A 23,348-nucleotide genomic window follows, 5' to 3' on the forward strand; every position below is an offset into this window, starting at 1 on the left:
AATGGCTCTCAAGAGCGCCTCATTTACCTTGCACAGGTGAAGAGGAAACGCCCACGCATCAGTTTACAACATCTTCAGGACTTTTTTTCTCTTCATATATATACATTAACTAAAAATTTCATTCATAAGTAACAGGTTATAAAGTTCCTTATGAAACATATTGAGTGTGGGATTCTTTTAAAATAAAGGAAGTGTGTAAATTTAGGAAGAAAAACAAAAATGACTGACAGCACAGTAGTAGAAATGTAGCTTAGATGACATTGTTTATAAAATTATAAATTTTTTGATCTGGTAGGTAAAAATAACGTGCGTTGAGAATTTATGTTTATATAATTATTTTATGAAGTTTCAAAAAGATTTTCAACTATAAATATTGTAAAACTATCTAATGGTCCAGAAGGAAAAGAGAAAACAGTGTTATTAAGAGAAAAAGAAAACCTGAGGGCCTATAGAATACCTCCCCAAACGCCAGCCTCTTTACTACTAAACTAGATTCTTTAGATTCGTTACACTTTTCCTATTCTTAATAGACAATACCATTTCCGGCTCTTTTTCTTAAGCAGTTATTGCAGAGTCCTCTGTGAATAGTTTAATTCTTCATTATCCTCCCTTTTGAATGACTTGGGAAGTGATCTTCCTTGCTTGATAACCTGAGAGATTGTTTTTTGTCTTAGTTTCTAAGGCAAAGCACTAGGGTGTGCTAATTGCTGAGTCCTCTGTGCACTGTTAACCCTCACCTGCCCTGAAAACCTGAATGGCGGCTTAGTTTTTGTCTCTAAGTGCCTCCTTCGCCTAATCCTCTACTTTTGTGTTGTGGCATGGAATGAAAGTATTTGAGAAAGAGAGAACGTGGATTACTCGGGGGGGGGGGGCGCAGAGAGTAATGAAAATGACCCTTCAGCATTAGCAAAGGGAAATATCATTTTAGTAATAATAAATAAATAAAGTGATATGATAAATGCATACTGTTAAAAATCGAGTCATTCTATTGATTCCTGAAATTTTTTCTTCCTCAATATAGAAACGTGCAAGGAATAGGTTTTAGGAGATTTTTTTTTTCCCAGTGTAGTTACTTTCAACCAGGAAGGAATCTTAAAAAGAAAGAATGGAAGAAAAGGATAGGGAAGGGATGGAAAAGGAAGGAAGGAAGGAAGGGAGGGAGGGAGGGAGGAAGAAAGAAGAAAAAATGGAGAGCAAATAATGAAATTAGCATTACCAGGTGCTTTTTTTTTGCTTGAAAGAACAAATGGCCCTGAAGAAAAAACAACATAATTAGTTTTGAAGACTTTAAAAAGGGAAATGGAAATTTAGAAATAATATACACACCCACACCCACACCGGTGTTATCTCTGGTGGTTTAAACTTCATTTTTCCTTTTTCCTTAAGTTTTAAATTCTCTACAATACATAAATATTATTCTTGCAATAAATGTCTTTAACATAAAGAACTAATAAAAGCAGAGGATTCCGAAGCAGAGTCCTTTGGAGTAATCACAGCTGGTTCTGCCAGGAAGGGAAAGATCTGAGGGTGAGTCAGAAACGCTAAGGTAGAAGCTTATAGGAGGATAAAGGGGCTTGATGTAAATTTCAGTGATTATCCAGAACTCTTTTGGTGTTGTGTGTAATGTTAAATTTTCCTTGTCATGTTTCGCCTGGGTTTCTTTTTCCAGTAGTTGCCAGTGGTCATCACACAAACAAAAGTACTGAGGATATTGCAGAACAAATAAGGAAACTAAACAGGCTTGGTCAGAGAAGCAAATGGGACTCTCTATGATTGAGACCATAAAGACCATGTTAGGGAAGGACTGAGGGGTAGAAGATACTGGGTTGTTGAAGTTAGACGACAGAGAACAGGGGCCTGAAGTTTTCCCTCTCTGGTAACACCTGGAAGTGAGGGATGGGGGTAATTTAAAGACAGAATAGGATTTTTCTACATGGAGAAACTAGATAGATATAAATATGATTGCCCACCCCCCTTCATGGTTCTCCAAGCATAAACTTTTCTTCCTTTTATAATTGGGATCAGTATCTCGTTCCACTATCAGTATCAAGTAGTTTGCTCCTTAGCATATATTCCCAGCTAGAAAGAAAAGCAAGTAAAGAAGAACCAAAACTTCTCGAGTGAACAAAGTACTGTTGGGTTTAAACCAGATGAATGCATATTTTTAACCACGTTAAAATACCAGCACCCAGAAAAGGCTTACCTTCTCCAGGAGTTGCTGGTCACCAGAAATAATGCTTTAGATTGTCAGTACATTCAAACATTATTAATCTCTAAAAAAAAAAAAAAATTCAAAAAACCACAAAAACGCAGTCCATTCTTCAAGGTTACGTAGAGCAATTCAGAGACTTTTGCACACAATCTGATTCTCTGAGTGCCTTTCTTCCCAGAATAAACTGTTTTATAAAAATTATAAGGGGGAAAAAAAGATAAGCATTTGTTTTCTTGAGAAGGTAAAGAAAATAATTATATGTGGGAACCCCTTAGACTTCCAAGGAGTCTGTGGGAAGGCTAATGCTGTTAGGAAAGGGACAGCTTTGTTTTATAGTCCCTGATGCTAGGTTTTTAGTGTGGAGGGAAATGTGCACTCTCCGAGCTGTGCTTGCAAGCAATGCAGTATCCCTGACACGCTGCCCTCTGGGAAAACCCGCCAGTGGGGGAATGGTTGCAATGATGCAGTACAGCTTGTAACTTGGAATCCCGTTGGAGAACTTTGTAGTTGCTTGTCAGTCAGTGGGAAGATAAAAGAGGCAGCTTCTTTTCAGGCAATTTGAATTCATTTCCCCGTAATGAGTTAGAGGGTCAGGCAGCAGGAGTGAGCTCGCCTGAGATCTTATAAAGTGTATTTTGTGGGAGGGAGAGAACAGTGGCGGAACAAAGGGAACATAATGTCTCCCTGGTTGCTGAATAAGCAGACGAACGTGGCCAGTGGTTGGTCCACTTTTTTGCAGGACCACTTACCTGCTTCCCCATGTTTCCAGAAGGACAGGCCAGAGAAAGTACGACTCTACCACATTTTATTAAATAAATACCCAATACATGAAAACTGAAACTCAGTGAAAGTCTAAAGTAGCAGGTACTAGTATTTCCTACATAAATACTCATCCAGCACAGACCTGTAAAAGGCATTATACTATGGGTTTTTTCACATTAGGTGATTATTGATCATACAATTTCTTTGAGAGACCCGGAAGAAATTAAATGAGTGTCATGTTAGGGAGTTCTCTAGCTATTGATAATAACTCTGGACCTCTCTCCCTGACCATTTTTAATGTTTTAAAATTAACACCAGATATGTTAGGAACGACAGCTAGGGAAAAAGCTGGTGCTCGAAGCCGGGATTAATATGAAGACCAGTAAGAACACAGGGAAAACAGAAAAAATTACTTTCTCCCTGTTTCTTTGGGAAGCAAATTTCTCTTCTGCAAAAAAAGAAATTCCTGTTAATAGACTTTTGCATAAAGTTCCAGCACATATCTAGGGGTGTAAATACAAGTAGAAATGCATGGGAAATAAAAACAAACAAACAAAAAAAACATTTTACTTGTAGTTAAAAAAATCATTGCTGCATTGTTGGTGAAAATATGAATGGGCAATAATAAGATGTATGTCATTTCAAACGTTTGGCTATAGAATACATACTCACTGAATATATTGACACCTCTGATTGTATATCATGTCATGGCCAATAAAGCTATAGAAATATGTAATTAGGAGATATTCTTCCACAAGAATGGAGTTAAGCATTAATTTATCAAAATTACTTAAGAACTCATCTGCTCTCAACACTCACACAGCAGCTTATTGAATTTGTGTCTCATATCTAATTGGCTATTTTCTTGACATAATGAACAAGTGCAAACTCTACGCTGTTGTGTCTGTTGAAGCGGCGATATAATGATGAAAGGCAAATCCCAGTCCTGGGCTGCACAGCGGCGGGGAGTGGAGTCCACAGAGGCAGGAGAGAACGAGAGAACACCGGGTCTCTGTTCTCGCTGCTGAAGCTCTTGTTTTAAACCTTGCTGGAGCATCTCTGTGTGGGAGTCTCTCCATTCTCCTGCTTCATAAAAGGAGACTGTTCATCAGCAGATCACCCCCCAAAGTATTTTACTTTGGTTTGTGGAAGACTTTTGAATGGGTTTTGTTTTTTAAATCAAATGGGAGTCTTTAAAGCATGTACAAACGCTCAAACCATTTTCGAACTCACACCATGGCTGAGTTTGGGGTTTCTAGTACACACAGTGAGGTTTGCCAGAAGACACCAGCCGTGGGGCAGATATATAATATTTTGAAGCGATATTGTATACCACTAATATACCTGTCAGGTGTGGGTTTTGTATGCTTTTTGTCATGGCAAGTGTTTAGTGTTTGTTGAATAAATCACATTATTATACTTGGTTTCAGATATTTCTAAACTGAAAATAAAACCATTATACCTAATTATGTGGATATTGGATAAAGAGGCTTTTGATAGATAAGTGTCAGCTATCAATTAATATTAGAAGGAAAAGGAAGAGTGGACCATATAGAGAAATAGAAAAAAATCTAGCCCTCTTGGACCAGCCTCTGAGACAGAATCCTACAGCTGGGCTACTTCTGTGGGGTGGGTCACAGGGTGGACCCCTTCCATGATGGTGGGTTAGAGTGTTACAAGGATCACAAACCTTATGTTTGGCTCCTTAGAAAGTATTCTTAGATGACTCTGAAATCATCATGCTGTATACTAAGAACAGCCCAGTGAGAACTAATATTTCCCAACTTTTTGTGTGAAGTTATTAGATCAATGAGTTACTTCACTCAATCCAAAAAAACAGAATCTAAGGATGTTAGCAGACTATTTAAGAAAGCACAATGAGTTTATATAGTTTTCTGAGAATATGCTTTCTTTGTTTGTAAATACGTTTGCATGTAAATCTTACTCATTTTTTTGTGGTCATACTCCTTTGGGGAGATATCAAAAGGACTTTTATACCCGAGGAGCACATATCTAAAATACTAGAATTAAATTTACATATTTGTTCATTTATTCATTAATTTGTTCATGCCACAAACACGTATCTAGTTTTTATGGAGCAAGACAGAAATTATGATAGGTACTAGGTTATAGTGTGAACTAAGGAGACAAGGTCCTGCACAGAAAGGGGTTATGGTTTATAATGGGAGAAACTCACAAATAATCACATAAAAATATAAAATTGCAAACTTGAAAAAGCATTAAAGTGAAAGGATATGTCACTAAGATTGCATAAGAGGGAACTTGGTATAAATTGGAGGATCAGGAAAGACCTTTTCAGCAGATGATATTTAAGGTAACATCTAAGCACTAATTCAGGGGAAGAATATAGGAAAGAGGATTCCAGAGAAAATGGTATTTGTGAAGGATGTAAAGAAGGTAAAATTTTGGAGAATTTGAGAAAATGAAGTAAGGCCAGTGTGACTGGGACAGAGTGGTTGAGGAACAGAATGTCATCAGACTGGTAAGAGCTAAGCAGGAGCTACTTCATGAGGCATCCTGCAGGATGTTTTAAGCATTTTGGCATAGAAATGCAATATAATTACAAAGGATTATCAATATTTTTTGAGTTGTTATACAGATGGATATTACTTAAGCTTAGTAACTGTAGGCTTAGATTGGAATATTTTGTTCTCTTCAGAAATATTTTTGTCAAAATAGTACTAATTATAAATTAATTATATTTTCATTTGGTTGGCATCCAGTCTTTTTTCCTATGGGGATATACATACATACGTGTATATATACCTGTATGCATATACATAATATATTTGAGATCTTGCCACATTTTGTATCCTACTTTACTCATTTAACATTGTATCATGAGTATTTCTCATATCACATAAAAAGCACCCATAAAAAGCATTCCCAGTAAGTACATAATATCACTGGTATGGCTATACCAAAATGTATTAGCCATTTCATTGTTATTGCATGTTTAAGTTTATTATTTTTACTATTAGAATGTTTATTATTAACATATAGTTCTACATATATCCTTAATATATATTGCTTAAAAAGAATTGTTAAATTAAAGATTGGTAATATTTTTTAAGACTCTTGATAGACATTAGAAAAATGCTTTCAAGAAAAATCGTATCGGGGTGCCTGGGTGGCTCAGTCAGTTAAGCATCTGCCTTTAGCTCAGGTCATGATCTCGGAGTTCTGGAATCCAGCCCCGCATCCAGCTCCCTGCTCCGCAGGAAGCCTGCTTCTCCCTCTGCCTCTGCTGCACCCCCTCTCTCAAATAAATAAGGTCTTAAAAAAATCATATCAATTTCATGTCCCCTAGCAGTATACACATATGTTTATCTTTCTGTAATTATAGTAATTTGATAGGTAAAAATGATAGGTTGCTTTCATTTGCATTTCTTTTGTTTCTGTTGAGCTCAAACATATTCCATATGTTTATTATTGTTTGTTTGTCTTTCTTGTTCACACACTTTACTCAGGAGATTTTGGAGGTTTTTAAATTCGTTTTTTATTTGTATGGAAGCTTAAATATTATGAATAGTAATTATTAGTCATTAGAATGTCAAAAGTTCACTTTGTCTTTTTGGTGTGTTTATGTGTTTTAGGGACGCCTAGGTGGCTCAGCTGGGCATCCGTCTCTTGATTTCAGCTCAGGTCATGATCTCAGGGTTGTGGGATCAAGTCCTACATAGGGCTCTGCACTCAGTGAAGAGTCTGCTTGATATTCTCTCCCTCCCCTGCTTGTGCTCTCACATGCTCTCTCCCTCTAAAATAAATAAATGAAATTAATGAAACAGGAAATATTGTTTTATATTTTTGATAATGAAATCTGCTTATTTTTATAAAAATATTTTTTTCTCTATCCAGCATTAAAACATTACGCTGTTTAACTTTGTTACATTTATCAGAGATTTAAATTCATATGTATGATGGTGCTAATTTCTGGGCTCTTTATTCCTTCTTTCATATCTCCATTTCTCTTTGAATCATCACTATGACAATTTAATCTTTGTGCTTTCAACATTTTAAATATTTAGAAAATACCTTTGTATCTTATAGTTCCCCTCTTCTCCCTGCAGCTTATTACTCATTTTTGTTAAAAGGTCCTAGTTCTTACATGTATATTTTTCCAACTGAACACTAAATTGAGTTGAAAAAAATGCCACTGAGATTTTTAATGGACTTATCTTCTTATAAGTTAATTCATTACATCTTCTAATATTTCTCATCTTCTAATATTTCTCATCCAGAAATGTGTTATGATTCCATTTATTTAGGTCTTTTATATCTCACAATAAAATTCTGTCATTTTTTTCATAAAGACCCTATATTTCTTCTTAGGGTTATGTCCAGGTATTCTGCTTTTTTTTTTAATTTACTTTTTCGTGATTGTGTTTGTTTATTTTTAGTGTAATATTAAAAGAATCATTACTGGTATCACATCTGTGTTTTAAAATATGCCATTTTTACCAATACTTTCTTTAAACATTTATAAATCTCTGAGTTCATTTTTCCAGCTCTATTAAGACAGAAAAGACAGAGGTCTTTACATTCTGTGAGTCCAGCGCACTCAGTTATGGGAATTTAGATGTATATAACATACTGACAGACAAGATGGATGCTTTTACTGTGAACAAAAAGGGCTTTAATTTAAGTTCCAATCACAAATATAATCCATACAGTATGATTATTTCAGGTAAACCACAACCAAACTTTGACTAATTTTCTGTTTCCAGAAATTCACTTGAGAAAATTAAAATAAGCTTATAAAGTAAATATAAAAGGTTTAACATATTTGTATCCATTGTACCAATTGAGAAAATCAGCAATTCCTCTTCTTGGAATTGTTTAATAGAAATAATTAGGCACAGGGTGCCTGGGTGGCTCAGATGGTTAAGCATCTGCCTTCGGCTCAGGTCATGATTCCAGGGTCCTGGGATCGAGTCCCACATCGGGCTCCCTGCTCAGCAGGGAGCCTGCTTCTCCCTCTGCTTCCCTCACTCTCTCTCTCTCTGTCTCTCATGAATAAATAAATAAAATCTTTTTTAAAAAAAGAAATAGGCACACAAAAATATCTGTAAAGTCACATTCCTGGAAAAGTTTATTTGCATAACGAAACTTGAAAGGGGTGTTCCTAAATGTCCAGCTATGTGGATTAACCACATTGTGGTGAATTCATTTTAAAGATTATGCAGATGTGCATTTGTTGATAAATATGCAGGATTGCAGCTACAAAACAATACTATAAAATTTTGGAAGTGTAAAATGTAATTATATATATATGTGTGTATAAAAATATGAAAGGATACATACTAAAATACACCAAAATATTAACAAGGTGACAATGATTATCTTAAAATTTTGGGTAATTTTAGTTTTTCTCTTCGTAGTGTCTGATGTAGTCTTAAAATTTACAATAAACATATATTTCTTTTATAATCAGACAAAGAAGGAATGAATGACAGCGAAAGGAAAAAAAAAGAGGAGGGAGTTTGTAGCACGTGTCATCTTACAGCAAAACTATTGGAAGATTTTAGGAGGCAATAAACCCTAAAACTCCAAATCTCAAGTGAACTTGGGAACAAAAGACTGGACTTCATTAAGCATGGGGAGTTAAACATCTTGGGCCTTGACTTCTTTCAAAAGCCTAACCGATTGCAATTACTGTTTATTATCTTCTTGCTTTTACTTGAATCCCTTAAACTTAAAGTGATTCACTTTCCCTTTTCCCTAATAATTTATTCCTTTATCATAATAGAGTTTCTTAATATCTTTTTTGATTTGTACTCTCTGTTTCCTGTCTAATGATTTACTTGGTATGGCAGGCATGCAAAAGTTATCATATTAGAAAAATTATTATGCTATAATAATTATGGTACCATCAAACTGAATTAAATTATGCTTCATTGTAAATAGTAAAATGTATTAATTTTTTTAAAAGCCTTTTTATGCCAGAGAGGATAAATAAAGGTACCTTTATATACTTTCATTAAACACCATGACAGTACAAGCCACATTGACAGAACTGATAACAAATCAACTCACTCCTTCTTACAGCAATCCCTTCCACATAGTTCTGAAATTAGCTTTCTCAGGACTATGAATTAAATGCAACGTATTTAACAGAATCTGTGCATTCTATGAATAAGAGTTTCACCTTCATTTTGTGTGAATATTATATTTAGGCAGATCTTGGAAGAAAGTTTCCTTTCATCGATTTAAGATGAAAATGAACCTGCATATTAAGTGTGCATTCTTGTTTTCCCTTTCGCATATCACAGCAGGGCTGTCCAATAGGCATACAAAGTGCGCTATGCATGTAATTTTGAATTTTTAATACACGTTTAAAAAGTAAAAAGGAACAGCTGAAATTAACTTAGTAGTCTATCTTATTTGAACAAATATACCCAAAATATTATCATTTCAACAGGTAATCAAATCTTAAAGTTAATAATGAGATTGCATGTTCTTTTTCTCATACTAAGTTTATGTGTATATTTTACACTTAAAGGATACTGCAATTCAAATGATAATCTTGATCAGAAATAGTTGATCTATATTTAGTTTTCATAACATTTTCAATTAAAAAAGTAGATTCCCATACCAACATAATTTAAAAATTTTCTAGCAACTATAAATCACTTGTCAGTTTTTAATTCAACTTAACTAAAATTAAATAAAATTAGAAATTCGGTTCCGTGGGGCACCTGGGTGGCTCAGTCAGTTAAGCGTCTGCCTTCAGCTCAGGTCATGATCCCAGGGTCCTGGGATCGAGCCCTGCATCGGGCTCCCTGCTCGGCAGGAGGCCTTCTTCTCCCTCTCCCACTCCCCCTACATGTGTTCCCTATCACGCTGTGTCTCTCTGTGTCAAATAAATAAATAAAGTCTTAAAAAAAAAAAGAAAAGAAAGAAATTCAGTTTTGTAACCACTCTAGCCATGTTTCTGGTGCTCAATAGCCACATATGGATAGTGGCTATTGCATATGACAGCTCAGGCTCAGAACATGTGTAAAAGGTGTCAGCATCTTCTGTGAAAAGTGAAAAGTTAAGCCAGTGCCAAGCTACTGGGAATATGTTGTCTACTGGATTTCAGAGAACATGAGGTAAGTGATGTTTTTTCTCATTAAATCAACGGGTTGGCTGGTTGGCTGAATAGATAATCAAACAGTTGCTCTGGGTCTATGCACAAATCATCTCATTTTTTTAGGTCCTTTAATATTTTTTAAGGCTAATATTTGTATGTGCCTCAATCACACTGAAAGCTGTCTCTCCAGGATATTCCTGTTATCCTCGAGACAACCCTTGATTTAATTGTTACATACAAAATTTTGAGTAAAATAAAGAGCATCTACATTAAGGGAAAAAATCAAATGTAGCTACTGAGCTACCATATTTTGTTCTTCTCAACTGTCTTATGAATCATGTAAATAAGTACAATAAACATTTATTGAGTGATTCCATAATACTTTGGATCTCCGGGTCCATCATTTGTGATGACACATAGAAGTTGGCCCAGGAAAGCTAAAAGTATGTCGTATGTCAAATGACGCCTTCCATCAAGTTTAGAGCACCATTTCTTTCTTGACATTACAACTTAGTGTAATGGCACTTGGCAGTATTGGCATTTCTGATATGACTTCTTTTGGCTAGCTCAGCATTCTTAAAAAATAAATAGTTTTTTCACTCTGTGATTGAAAGGGTTAAATAGTACCAATTCATTACCACTCACAAAAGGATTTATTTTGTTCTCATAAATCAGTTTTATTCCACATTTTTATTATTCCCTTGGGTGAGCTACTCCAATTGAAATCAATACAAGTGCAAGTGACACAATCAATCTAGATATTTGATTATGGATTGGAGATTCCCAGGTCTGCTTTTTTAGCCAGTTTCTTTCTGATCATCAACGCGAAGAACTGACTATTCTTATTGGCACCTATGACTTATGAACATGTTTAAAAAGCAGATAATAATTTTCATTTGTATACTGATGATGGAAGCCTGCAGAATGAGCAGAGATTAAAAGGTCAAGACTTAAAATATGTAACTATAACATTGTTAATAAGCTCTCCCAATTTTTCAGTATTTTTCTTAACATAAAGTTAGCTTTAACTTTATTCTTCCTTTTAAAAATACGAATTAATACTGATGTCTGTAAACTGCATTCTTAGGCTACATTAAGTAAGTGATTAACTACTTCTCATGACAGAGACGTTACCTGTTTTCACTCATTTATTTTAGAACTTAAGCACACTAACTAGGTTAATAAGAAAACAGTTAAGGTGAATAAAATGCCTTTGAAGGGATTCAAGCTGGTTCTTTACATTTCCATAATTATCCAGGCTGGAAAGCCACCATCGAGGGATTTAAAAGAGAAAAACAGTTCAACTTTAAATTAGAGAGCAAAATTGATTAAGTTGTTGCTCAAGAGGGCAACATTTATATATCAAACTCTCTTTGCTTTACAAACAAATTTATATCTTATGATCCTTTACATATTGAACGCTTATTTGGGGACTCGTGGTACCACATTATAGTTCTCTTGCCTCTGACTCTAGCCACCTGTTCTTGGTTCTTAAGCCAAATTTTTGCAAAGGCACAATTACACCATTTTGTAACTCACTTTCTTATATTTAGGATAAGGCAATATTTGGGACACTTATCTGATTATTTCCTTAAAATAAATTCCAAGGCAATATTAACACTACATTTGCTTCTTTCAGCAAATATGTCAGCCTCATTTAGCCTTTTAATTGTTTTCACCGAGATCTGTAGGAAAGAGGATGTTTTGTGTTTTTTTCCGCAAATTACCTCTGGAAGGCACGTAAGTTTCAAAGTTTAAAAGAAGTCCTTCAGAAGCAGTTGAAAGAGCAAATCCATCCTTCTTTCATCCAGAGACTTAATTATTCTTCAGTTACTCTTGTTAAGCCTTCAGAACAGCAGCTATCCCTGCAGTCAAAGCCATGCACTTGGATTTCCAACTACAAACTTCCTGGGCATGTGGAATTAGGGACTGTCTATAACAGATTTTCTTCCTGCTTCTTCCCTTTTCAGTAATTTGCATGTATAACTGCTGTATAATGAAAGCTATTCACAGCCTTGATGACAGAATAGTGCAGTGGCATAAGATAGGGCTCTGTCAATACAGTGTTCTTTCTTTAAAAAGAGTTTACTCCATACAGTGTTCATTCTTTAAAAAGAGTTTACTCAATAAAATCAATCTAGAAATTGGCAATGCCTCTCTTTGTACCGGAAGGCAGCACATTTTTAAAGAGGTAATCACTTTCATTGTTCAATGCAGAGGTGAAACTTTTCTTTAAAGGGCCAGAGAGTAAATGTTTTATACCTTGCTGGCAATATGGCCTCTGCCGTGACTACTCGGTTGTGCAGTCATAGCATGACAATACCTAGAATATGTGTCTGTGTTCTAATAAAACTTTATTTACAAGAACAGGAAGCTAGCCAAATTTGACCTGTAGGCTGTAGTTTGTGGATCCCTGGTTTTATTATAATTTATTTATAAATTTAAATACAATTTACATATTTTCCTTGCGTATTTAACTCTTTCATGGGGCTTTTGATTTTCAAAAATTATGTATGCTAACTTAAAATGTATGTAATATAGAAAAACGACAATGAATCCCACTCCCTGTAAATAACCCATGTCAACAAATGCAGAACATCATTTCCGTCCTCTCTCAATTCATGAGTGGTTTCTCGGTAGCAAACAACAGAAACAAGTCTGGTTAATTAAGGCAAAAATGAATTATTACAAGAGAACTGAGCATTTCAAAAAGTCAGGAAAGCTGGAGAGTCAGACTTGTGTGGAGACCACAATTAGCTTGGCCCAGACAAGCTTGGCCTCCCTCCCACCCCTGCCTCACTCTCCCCCACTCCCAGAGCAGCACAACCACTCAGTGGCCCTGGACGATTGCAGCTCTGCTCCTGCATTCTCAACAATTCTAGAGACATCTAGAGGAACCCCTGACTGACCTGAGTTACTGTTTCATTCCATCAAGCTTTGTAGTCCCCAGGTGGCAGCATCTAATTGGCAGCCCTGTAGTCAATGTCCACATGAGCTCCAGCTATCCTTGCTTTAAAAAAAAAAAAATCCTGATTATATTTCTGATCATTTTCTTTGAATATATTTATCATCTTCTCTTTTGTTGTTATAATTTTGATTTTTTTTCTTATGCATTGATTATGATTATCTTAAGGCTTTCTATCATGCCATTGATTTTAATTTTTATCTGTTTCTAACTTTCTAACTTTATTAGATACTTAATGTTTTTTTTTCTGGTTTCCAATTTGTTTTTCGGGCTTTGCAATATTCTTTTTCATTGTCTAGTGAATATGCATCATTTTTCTCCCCCATAGCTGTGTGGTTACTTTGTCTTATTATGTTGGGATCGTTTCTTTTCTTTTGGCTATATGTATGTTATTTCTTCTTTAAAATTTATTTTGCTTATGCCTTGTATGGGCAGCTCTGTCCAGACTTTGGTCTTGTTCTGAACATGGCCACTTCTTTTCCTTTCTGGTGCAAGTTAGTCCTCCCTCAACCTAAGCTTTGAGAACTGGGTGTTGTGATTAATGTCCTTGTCTGTAGCCTTGGGGTAGGAAGGGGAGGGAATGGGAGCAAATTCAAAGATATGAATAAATGCATTGGGTCGAATTCTAGGGGACCTAGTTTCTCAGTCTCCTCTGAAATCCCATCAGATGTCTCTTGTAGCAACCCCACTCCATTTATTCATTTTCATCTCCCACTCCTAGTAACACCAGCTTCTTCCCCCAACTCAGCACAGTGGTCGGTAGAACGGCCACTCTTCCTATTTCTATGGACTCAACTCAGTTCATCTCCCTTCAGATTGGAGAAGACTAGTAAGAGTTCCAAGGATTTTCCTTGGTTTTTATTACTTACTCTAGGAGCAGAGTTAGGAACTGTGCTATGCTGAGCATAAATGTACCATATCTTCTTTTGTTGTGAGGTTTCAAAATTAATGTCATTAATTTGTTCCTTTTCCTTTACACATTTGCTCCAGGATTTTCAGCTGTTTTCGTTAATACTATTATTTTTGTTCTCCTAGTTTTTTTTTTTTTCATTTTGAAAAGCATTCTGGAAAGGTAATTCTGTCATACTAATATATCCATTCTTCTCCAAAAAAACATAAACTTTTGAAAGTTCACAATTTATGCCTAATTCTCTTCTCAGCAAGGTGATTCATTTCTACAGTTTGGAAACCGTAACACACAGACTCTAAAATAGCATATGATTATCCCAACCTCCTGGTCCTCATACTTGTGTAATCTCTTCCCCTAGCATGTAGTCAAAACCTGTGACTTGTCCCTATCCAATAGACTATGGCAGAGAAGGTAGGATGTTAGTTCTGTGACATTACATAAGATTGTAACCCATCTTGCTGGGAGACTAGCTCCCTTGCTGGCTTTGGTAAAGCAGGCAGCCATGTTGGGGAGACCCAATCGGAAAGAAATGAGGGCAATCTCTAGGCAACAACCAGCTAGCAACTGAGGGCCAATAACCTTCAGGAAACTGAGGCACTCAGTTCCAGTAGCCTGAAAAGAACAGAAAGCTATCAACAACTACCTGAGCCGGAGGTGATCCTTCCCCAGAGAGCCTTAATATGGGACTGTGGTCCCAGCCAACACCTCGATTGCAACCTTTTGAGATCCTAAGCATAAGAGCCAGTAAAGTGTGTCCAGACCCCTGACCCACAGAAAGTATGAGATAAGAGATATATGTTGTTCTGAGCTGCTCAGCTTGTGGTAATGTCATTACACAGCAGTGGATAACTAGTACAAGAACACAGGACGATGTGACGGCAGCGCATAAGGCAGGCAGAAGTCACTACAGAACATGATATAATTCTCAGCTGAAATTGATGTTCTCCTTTAATGGAGAATCTGTCTCAAGCATATATGTCTAACTGAAAAGAAAATTGTAAGCATTTCGTTAAAAATTGGGGATAAGTTGCTAGTGATCAATAATGATTGTTGAGCTATGCATTTAATCACAGTAGTACTAGAAGTTCAGCATGGTCGGTGTGTTTAGTAAGGCTGTCCTAGAATTCCAAAAGGAAACATCAGCTTCTGCTAATCAATTAGCAGTGTTCATGTCCAGTATTTACTCTGGAAGCTGTATATCACTTTCCATGGTAGCATATTTTCCCAAATAGCTCTTGGCTGATTGAGATAATGGCAATAGTTTGTTCATTTGGGAAACTAACACTTTGTCCAATGGGGAAAATATAAATCAAAGTAGAAAAAAGTCTGACTTTTCAGGGTACAACATAGTTGATGAAAATGGACCATGCTTCCCTATTTTACCACAATCATAACAAACCTCTTAATTTACTCTTGAGAAATCTATCTGCACACACACACACACACACACACACACACACACACACACACACACACACACTTCTTTTCTGATGTTAATAAAATGAGATCCATTTAGGAAAACCTGACTGGTATATAAAGCAAAATTGATGAAAAGGAACCATGCTCCAAAGGACATTTTAAACAATATTTTAAATATTTGGAAGAGTAATTGTACAAAATTAGCAAGAGTCTTGCCCACACATTAAAAAACAAAACAAAACAAAAAATCCTCAGTATTTACAGAGCTCTTAATGCTCTGCATGAGCAAAGACTCAGGGCAGGGGTTTCTTAAGCATCTTTTGGTGAGTTGATGAAATATTCTATGGATTTATTCCCTGAAGTACAATTGTCATTCTAGCAGAGTGACCACTCTAAAGAGGAATCAAAGAAGCACAGCTTTTACTAGAGGACAACTAATTAAAAATCACATTAGAGTAATTACAATAATGGTAAGAAATATGATGCATTAATAGAGCACTGTCCTTCTCAGGGTGCTGAGTCGCTCACAGGTTACTCATTTCTTTCTCTTTAAAAATATTCTGTGGAGAAGACGGTTACGTCGGTACACATCTATAAATATTTCCTATGTTGGCAACAATTTAAGGCCAGGAATAGGTCTCTTTAACCATATGTTAACTTAAATAGGAACAAATACCCAGTGCCGTTCAGATCTCTGCCAAGGTGATATCTGTGATCATAATGGAGTTTGGAGGATGCACATGCCTTTTGGGGAAAATAATTTGAAATAATAACTTCAGAAAGAATAAATAAATGTAATTTAAATATTAACACATGCTATAGAGTGACCTAGAATTATTAGCTCACATTAAAGGCCTTATTCACCACTTTGCCCAGATCTGCGGTTTGTCATTCCATGTCTTTTGATTTGGGGATTGGCAGAATCCTGTGATAATGAGGTGAAGCTGAACAACACTAAAATTGAGACCTCCATACCAGGAAAACATAGCATTTTTTTTTTACAGCAAGAAGTGGGGAAATTAGTTAACACCTTTCCTACCTTAAGGTATAATTGGATTCAGAAAAAGCCTAACTTAAAGCAGGACCAGGTCTGACATGGAAAATCCTCACAAGGTAACAAGAATCAGTTTGGTTTGTTCACTGTCATTTCTCATTATAATCTTTTTCATGAGAATGGATTCATGTTGTGCCATTTTCTGTTCTTGTTACAATCTTTGTCACATGAATAAGATATCAGGATGTTAATGCCTGGCATACAGTCCTGCTGTATGTGATGATACTGTACAAGACAACGCTGACCTTTGCAATATTATGTATTCTGATTGGTTGTTCATTTCACCTCTTTTCCACAAGTTAATAAGGCTGTAAAAAGGAGAGAACTGAAATGGCCGGCCAGTCAAATTATAGAATATTGAAAAGGTCAGAGCAGTACAGCACAGAGGAAAAAAAAAATAGAATATATGGTGCATTAAAATTCTTGTGACAATGATTATAACATGAATGGGAAAGGATACCCATTTATGTTATATCAATCTGGAGAACCCTGTAGGACGATATTCCTGGGACAGCAATCATTTACGCATCCCTGGATCATATGTATCTATTTACACTGGTTTTTGCTTAAAAAAATGTATAGAAAATATCCTGCTATTCAACCAATAACATTAAATGTAAGATTTTTTAGCCCTAAAAAATGGGCATGAATGCTATTAACATTTTTGTAAGATTTCATATCTGAAGCTAAGAAAATGTTCTTTACAAGTAAAATCGCTGGGCATAGATTTATGTTGGCTGTTTCCCAATTTAACACTTTCTTCTTCAGAATAAAGTAGAAAACTAAGACTGAATGAATTAACTTCTTAGAATGTAGAATAGCCTGACGCAGCATCGAAGAGTTTATTTGAAAATGTTACGTGATCTACACAAAACTTGTTTCTTTTTTCTGTTTGTTTTTTTGTTTTATTGTTTTATTTATTTATTTATTTATTTATTTATTTATTTATTTATTTTTGCTTGTGATATGTGATGTCAGACAATATACAAAGGATCTCTCCTTCCCCTGTATCTTCAGTGGTGAAATTGAAAGGGAGAGAGAGAAATACTTACCAGAAATCCTGAAGTGATGGTTCTCTGATGTGCAAAATGACTACTCATTTTAAAAAATTATTTTATGTATATTTAAATGTTTCTTATAGAACAATTTACCAGATTTTTTAGTCTGTAAAGATAGATCTGGTTTAAGAGTCCACTCTATACTTTCTGAAGATGAATTATTTCACAAAGAAACTAAACATTTTATAGCCCAAAGCTAGAGTCTGAAAGCATCATTATGTCAAAAGAGACCTAATTATTTTGGGAAACAGAGGGAATGAATTTTGATCATTACTTTAAGACTAGCTTGAACATGGATTAAATAACCCTAAAATGTGTTGTTCTACATGCTTAAGAAGAATCACCAGTGATTCCTGGGCCCTGCCTTCAAATAGTCTCATTTGGTAGGTCTGGACAGGAACTCAGCTCTGTGGATTTTGATGAAGTATCACCATATGACTTTGATGTAGGTGGACCCTGAAACACTAGTGTAGACGACCCTACCTGTGTGACCCCCAGGTTAAAGCCCAGTGGTGCAGACCACAGCCAAAGAGGTGGATGAGGGGAACTCTACTTCAAACTCAGTGCCTGGGGGCAGGGTGACGACAAGCTGTCGTTCCAGAACACAGGAGCTTAACTGGGCCTGCACCGTCCACTTATACTTACAAATAGGGTCAGCGCCAAGGGTGACCAGACAGAAATGGTCACCTGTGATAGGAAATGCTTATCATTTTAGCATTTTCTAGCCTGATTCTTAAGGCCGAACCAACGGGGCTGAATTTTCCAGCCCACTGAAAACAAAGTTTATGCAGTGAAAAGCAGTAAAGCGAGACCCTCTCAAGAGTGGGGTATCTGAGGACTTGCATTTTAAGAATTTTCCCCCAAGATCTCAGAACTCAAACTAGCCAAGTTCAAAGGAAGAAAGAGAAGACAGAATAAAGTGGAGAAAGAGCCCAAATCTGTGGATCCGGTTTTGGTTTTGAATCTGGGGGTTTGTGAGCTTTACCGAGGGTTAAAATCCTCCCAGTTGCTCTAGGCCTATGAATAGAGCTGCATGTGAGCGGGGATTAGGAGCTGCATGCGAGCTGCATGCACTGGACTCACTCAGCTGTGTGGTTCCTGGAGATACACAAGTTCTTTTTTGAGCTGAACAAAATGGTTATGTAATTGCATACTTCTCATAATTATTGAGTAATTATATACTTCTTATAATTACTGAGTAATCATTGTTCTATAACTAGAACTTAATGTTACAACTAATTGTATAATTACCATGTATTAATGTTATCTGGGAAACTTAGAATAAAGTGGTATTTAATATATTTGCCCCTGCCATGCCATTTTCAAAGCTAGCAACAGTGTTTGCTTTACAGCTGGAAATTTGCTTCAGAAACAAACAAAATACAAGGGAAAAAACCCTCACCAATATTAAAATCATAGATGTTAACTCCTTGTTCTTGCACCTGGCTTGAAATTTGTAAAATTGTATTCTCTTGGCTTAATTTTAGAACCCTCATCATTATTTCGCAATCTTCAATTTTTTGTAAGGTGTGCACTGGTACACTACTTCAGACATTATGGGAACTTGAAGTCTTCAAATGCGGATAATGTAATTTTTCTTCGACAGTGTTTACCAGGGATTCAGAGTAAATCTGAACCAGGTTTCTTTCTTTTTTTTTTTAAGATTTTATTTATTTATTCATGAGAGAGAGAGAGAGAGAGAGAGGCAGAAGGAGAAGCAGGCTCCCAAGGAGCAGGGAGCCCGATGCGGGACTCGATCCCAGGACCCTGGGATCACGACCCAAGCCGAAGGCAGATGCCCAAACATCTGAGCCACTCAGGCGTCCTGAACCAGGTTTCTTGAGTGCAGGAACGATGTCTTGTACATCTTGAGCATATTGTTATCAGAACCTAGCAAAGCCTGCTCTCTGCATGCAGTTGGAGTCAATAATCTGTCTAATCAGGTTGACTAGTTACAAAGAACCTGTGAGCGTTAATAGAGTGTCATTTGGAAATGTCTTTTCGAGGCCACTTTTGAGGTTTCAGAACTTCTTGTTGATTATGTGTTCCACATAGACATCTGTGGTGTCTATTTCCATTTTAGGAACTTAAATCTCAAGCAGTGAACATTATTTTATTTTACTAAAACAGAATAGAAATTATTATCCCCATGTTTCAGCCCTTAAGTACCATTTATTCCCTTGGGAATAAATCCCTCCTTTATGCCAATTTCAAGTTCAGAGTAATCAATTCTTGCATGACACTAGGGATTTCTTCTGGTTATGGAAAACACTTATACCTGTGTATTTTGCAGCAATAATTTTTTTTCAGCTACATCCTTCTTCCCAAAGCTATTATAAGTATCTTTTTAAATTTGTGTTTTTTTAAAGTTATTGTCTGCCTTACCCACATTTCATGAAAATGCTCATTAGATATGAGATCCTCTTTCACATCATTTGATCCTTTATTAATTATAGAGTTTGATGTATAACCTTATGGGACAATGACCTAGTGGTAACAGATGTGATTAATGTTTTGTTCATTGAAAAAAATTAGAATTTTGATTAATATACATGTTGGGTGGGAGAGAGGGAAAATGTAACAGGTAGGTAATTGCTATGGAGGAAGCAAAATACAGAGTGTATAATTCTTAATTACTTGCTAGTTGTAAATGTTTATGTGGAATGTATCAGTTGTATTACAGCAAAAACAGTCACACTTCCTAGTTGCTGTAGATGAATACCTGTTATATGCTGGGTAATGTAAAGAAATGATCTCACTTAATCTCCACAGTAACACTGCAATCAAAGTATTATCATTCCCAGCTCACAGATGAAAAACAGGAGATTCAGACATATTGAGTAACTTAACAAAGAGCACACTCTTCAAGAATGATAAGGACAGGCTCAGATGCAGAACTTTCTGACAACCAAATTCATGTACTTTTCCTTGTACTATATTCTGCTACAAAACTGTGTCAAAATATGATATTTTTGGTAAATATTGCAACTATTAAATTCTGTTTATCATACAATGCAAGATCATTATTGGTATGTGGCCATCTTTTAATTTTTAAATATTTAACCAATAAAGATTGTATCATTATCTGGAAATATTGCAAATATGCTCTCCCCTTAAAGTCTAACACCATGTGTGTTTTTTATTCATTTGCCTATATTTGTAGAATTTGTGTGGGGGGGATTAAAGGGACATACAGTAAAAGTGTTTTGGCAAAGAAAAAAGGCTATTTGAGGTAAATATTACTATGCTTCGTGACTCTTCTGTGTTTTAGGAATAATAACTAAATTTTACTAAATTTCAGCAATATTCTGAAAAATTTGCCTCATGTAACCTTTTCAGGGAAGCGTCGAATGTAGACAATGAAATAAATGTTAGGACAGGATTTTCAGTTGTAATCTTTTCCTTGTTTTAAGCCTAATTTCTGAGTCTTCTGAACCTTGAACATAATTCATTTGTGTGGGAGAGGGAGATCAAACCCTATTAGTGAGCAGCAGAATTTTTCTGTATCTTAGACATGCTGTACTTGAGAATGGGTTTGCTCAAGTTTTGGAAGGGTGGTGGTGGTGGAGCTCAGTGACAGTACATTGATGGTGATCCTTGTACACAGTCAGGCAGCCTCTGTGGTTTGGCATGGAGCTAAAAACAGACCTTCTGATCAAAGTAGACACAGTGCTTTTCAGCATATTCTGGCCAATTCCGATTTAAAGAGGTAATAGGAAAGCGTTGTACCTACCTCTCAAGGAAAACAAGCAACAATTACCCCAACTGATAACAAATGAAATATCTGCCATGTATAATGTGAATATACTATTTATAGCCAGAACCACTCTAGATGGGGGAAAAAGTGTGATTTCCTCCAGTTTGCACATCATATAAAATCCAAGGATGAAAAAAAAAAACCCTCAAACAATTGTAAATAATCCATCATGGGATAATTAATATGTCTGTGTTGAAGTTTCCCTTACATGCATGATACTTGTGAACAGCTTTACTCTTAGAATAACAGTTCAGTTATTTTGATCACTGTGATGAATGAGTGAACTCTTAAATATACACTAATTTTCAAAATTTTCCTTTTTTATCAGCAGATAATAACTACACTCTTCTGAATGGCACACAAGTCATGCACCGTGGTGAGGAGACCAACCGTTGGGTACTCATCGAGGGGTTGGTTCCTTTTACTAACTATACTGTACAAGTGAATGTTTCAAATAGCCAAGGCAGCTTGATGAGCGATCCTGTAACATTTGCAATGCCACCAGGGGGTAAGTCTATGAACAACTTGGCTACACAGATTTATATAAATGCTCTACTACTAAGTCTCCACTGAGTGCTCGTTTATTGTGAAAATTAATTTTTTTTTTTTTTTAGAACTTAGAGGCTCAATCGTACTTCTGGTTGTTTGGGTTGTGGTTGTTTTGTTTGGTTGAGACCCTTCTATTGATTTTTTTATTGTTCTGTGGAGACCACTTTCATCTTGTACTGTGTGTATGCAAAGATATATACCATACATATGTATCTCTTGCTTTGCATGTTAAAAAGAGTGGGAAAATTTTTTTTGTTTGAGACTTCATTTAAATCCAAAACTTGTATTTTCAGTTTGAGCTTTGGTTCTCCTTCCTGGTTTTTTGAAGAACCTTATATATCTATACCTTTCCATTTGCCAAAAAAAGGGCTGTGTGCAGCAATAGAAAAGGAGAGCCACTCACACCACTGGAAAAATGCCTTTAACTTCCATGTCCTAATGATTAGAGTTCAGTAGTGTCACTTTTATACTTGAAATGTGATACAGCCCAGATATTTTTATTTTAACTATCTGTATAAGTAACTGATTTAACTTATTTAGAATTATTATTTTGATCTGAAGTCAACTTCACCCTTGTTTTAACTATTGGTGGGACTAATTGCTAAGAAGAAAACTCCCTGTTAGATTGGTATGGAGATCCCTTGAACAAAAAAGCATGCCTCAAAATAATAAGATTGTGATTCTCAATGGAGAGTTCAGGAATGTCTGTTTTCTGAAAATACTAAAGGTATAGGACTCCAAACCCAATGGCTGTCTTGTAGCTCAGCTTCAAACACCAGTGTGCTCTGGACTAGGGGAGAATGTCACTATGTTGTTGAACAGCAGGACTGGATAAATACCTCTCCCATAACAAAGGGTATATAAAAGCAGCAAAAACCTCATCAGGAGAGGACAGTGAAGAGTTAATCTGTGGTTTGTATAGACCGCTTCTCCCCAGGAAAGATTTAATACCTGCTGTATCATTAAAACCACTCACTGTTATCTACCTTTCATGACATTATAAGACTTAATGAATGGATGTTTACCAAAACACCTGAAACTCTAAATGGCAGAAGCCACATTGTTTAAGAATGCTTGAGAGAGACAGTTGGAGCTGAACGACTCAGTGTCATGTTTCATAAACCTGTAATAAAAAATGGGGATTGGATTTAGATAGGAACTTGTTTAAGAATTGAGACCAAAAAACCAAAACAAAACAAAATCAAGCAAAGAAACCTTAGGTATTCGTATCTTCATTTTTTAATCTAACTCAACATGCTGGAAAGGATAGAACATTTGATGACTCTATACCTTAGTATATAATACCCTTTATTCACATTTAGAAATTAAACAGTGATTAGTGCCTTATGGAAATTTTTAAATTACACAGCAATACCTTCTTAACAGGATGTGTAGGAATTTAATGAGTTATATATTCCTTTTATGGCATTCATACTGATTTATATGGTTTGTAAGTTACAAACCATCTCAAGTTACATCACATTCATAAAATAGGGCAAATTTAATTCATTGTTCATGCACTTCGGAATGCCTAATAATTTGGGGTCACTATCTCTGTGTGCACGT

The 23,348-nt window shown here is 35.9% G+C and overlaps 1 protein-coding gene across 1 annotated transcript in view; it reads left to right on the top strand.

Moving 5' to 3' along the window:
- USH2A (usherin) overlaps positions 1–23,348 on the top strand; it is a 717,806-nt gene that overhangs the window by 395,785 nt on the left and 298,673 nt on the right. Inside the window, exon 37 of the mRNA XM_027612135.2 lies at positions 21,562–21,741. Coding sequence (XP_027467936.2) covers positions 21,562–21,741 — 180 coding nt within the window. The remainder of the gene's footprint in view (positions 1–21,561; positions 21,742–23,348) is intronic.

This window comes from Zalophus californianus, chromosome 10 (genome assembly GCF_009762305.2).
Source record: "Zalophus californianus isolate mZalCal1 chromosome 10, mZalCal1.pri.v2, whole genome shotgun sequence".
Classification (NCBI taxonomy): Eukaryota; Metazoa; Chordata; class Mammalia; order Carnivora; family Otariidae; genus Zalophus; species Zalophus californianus.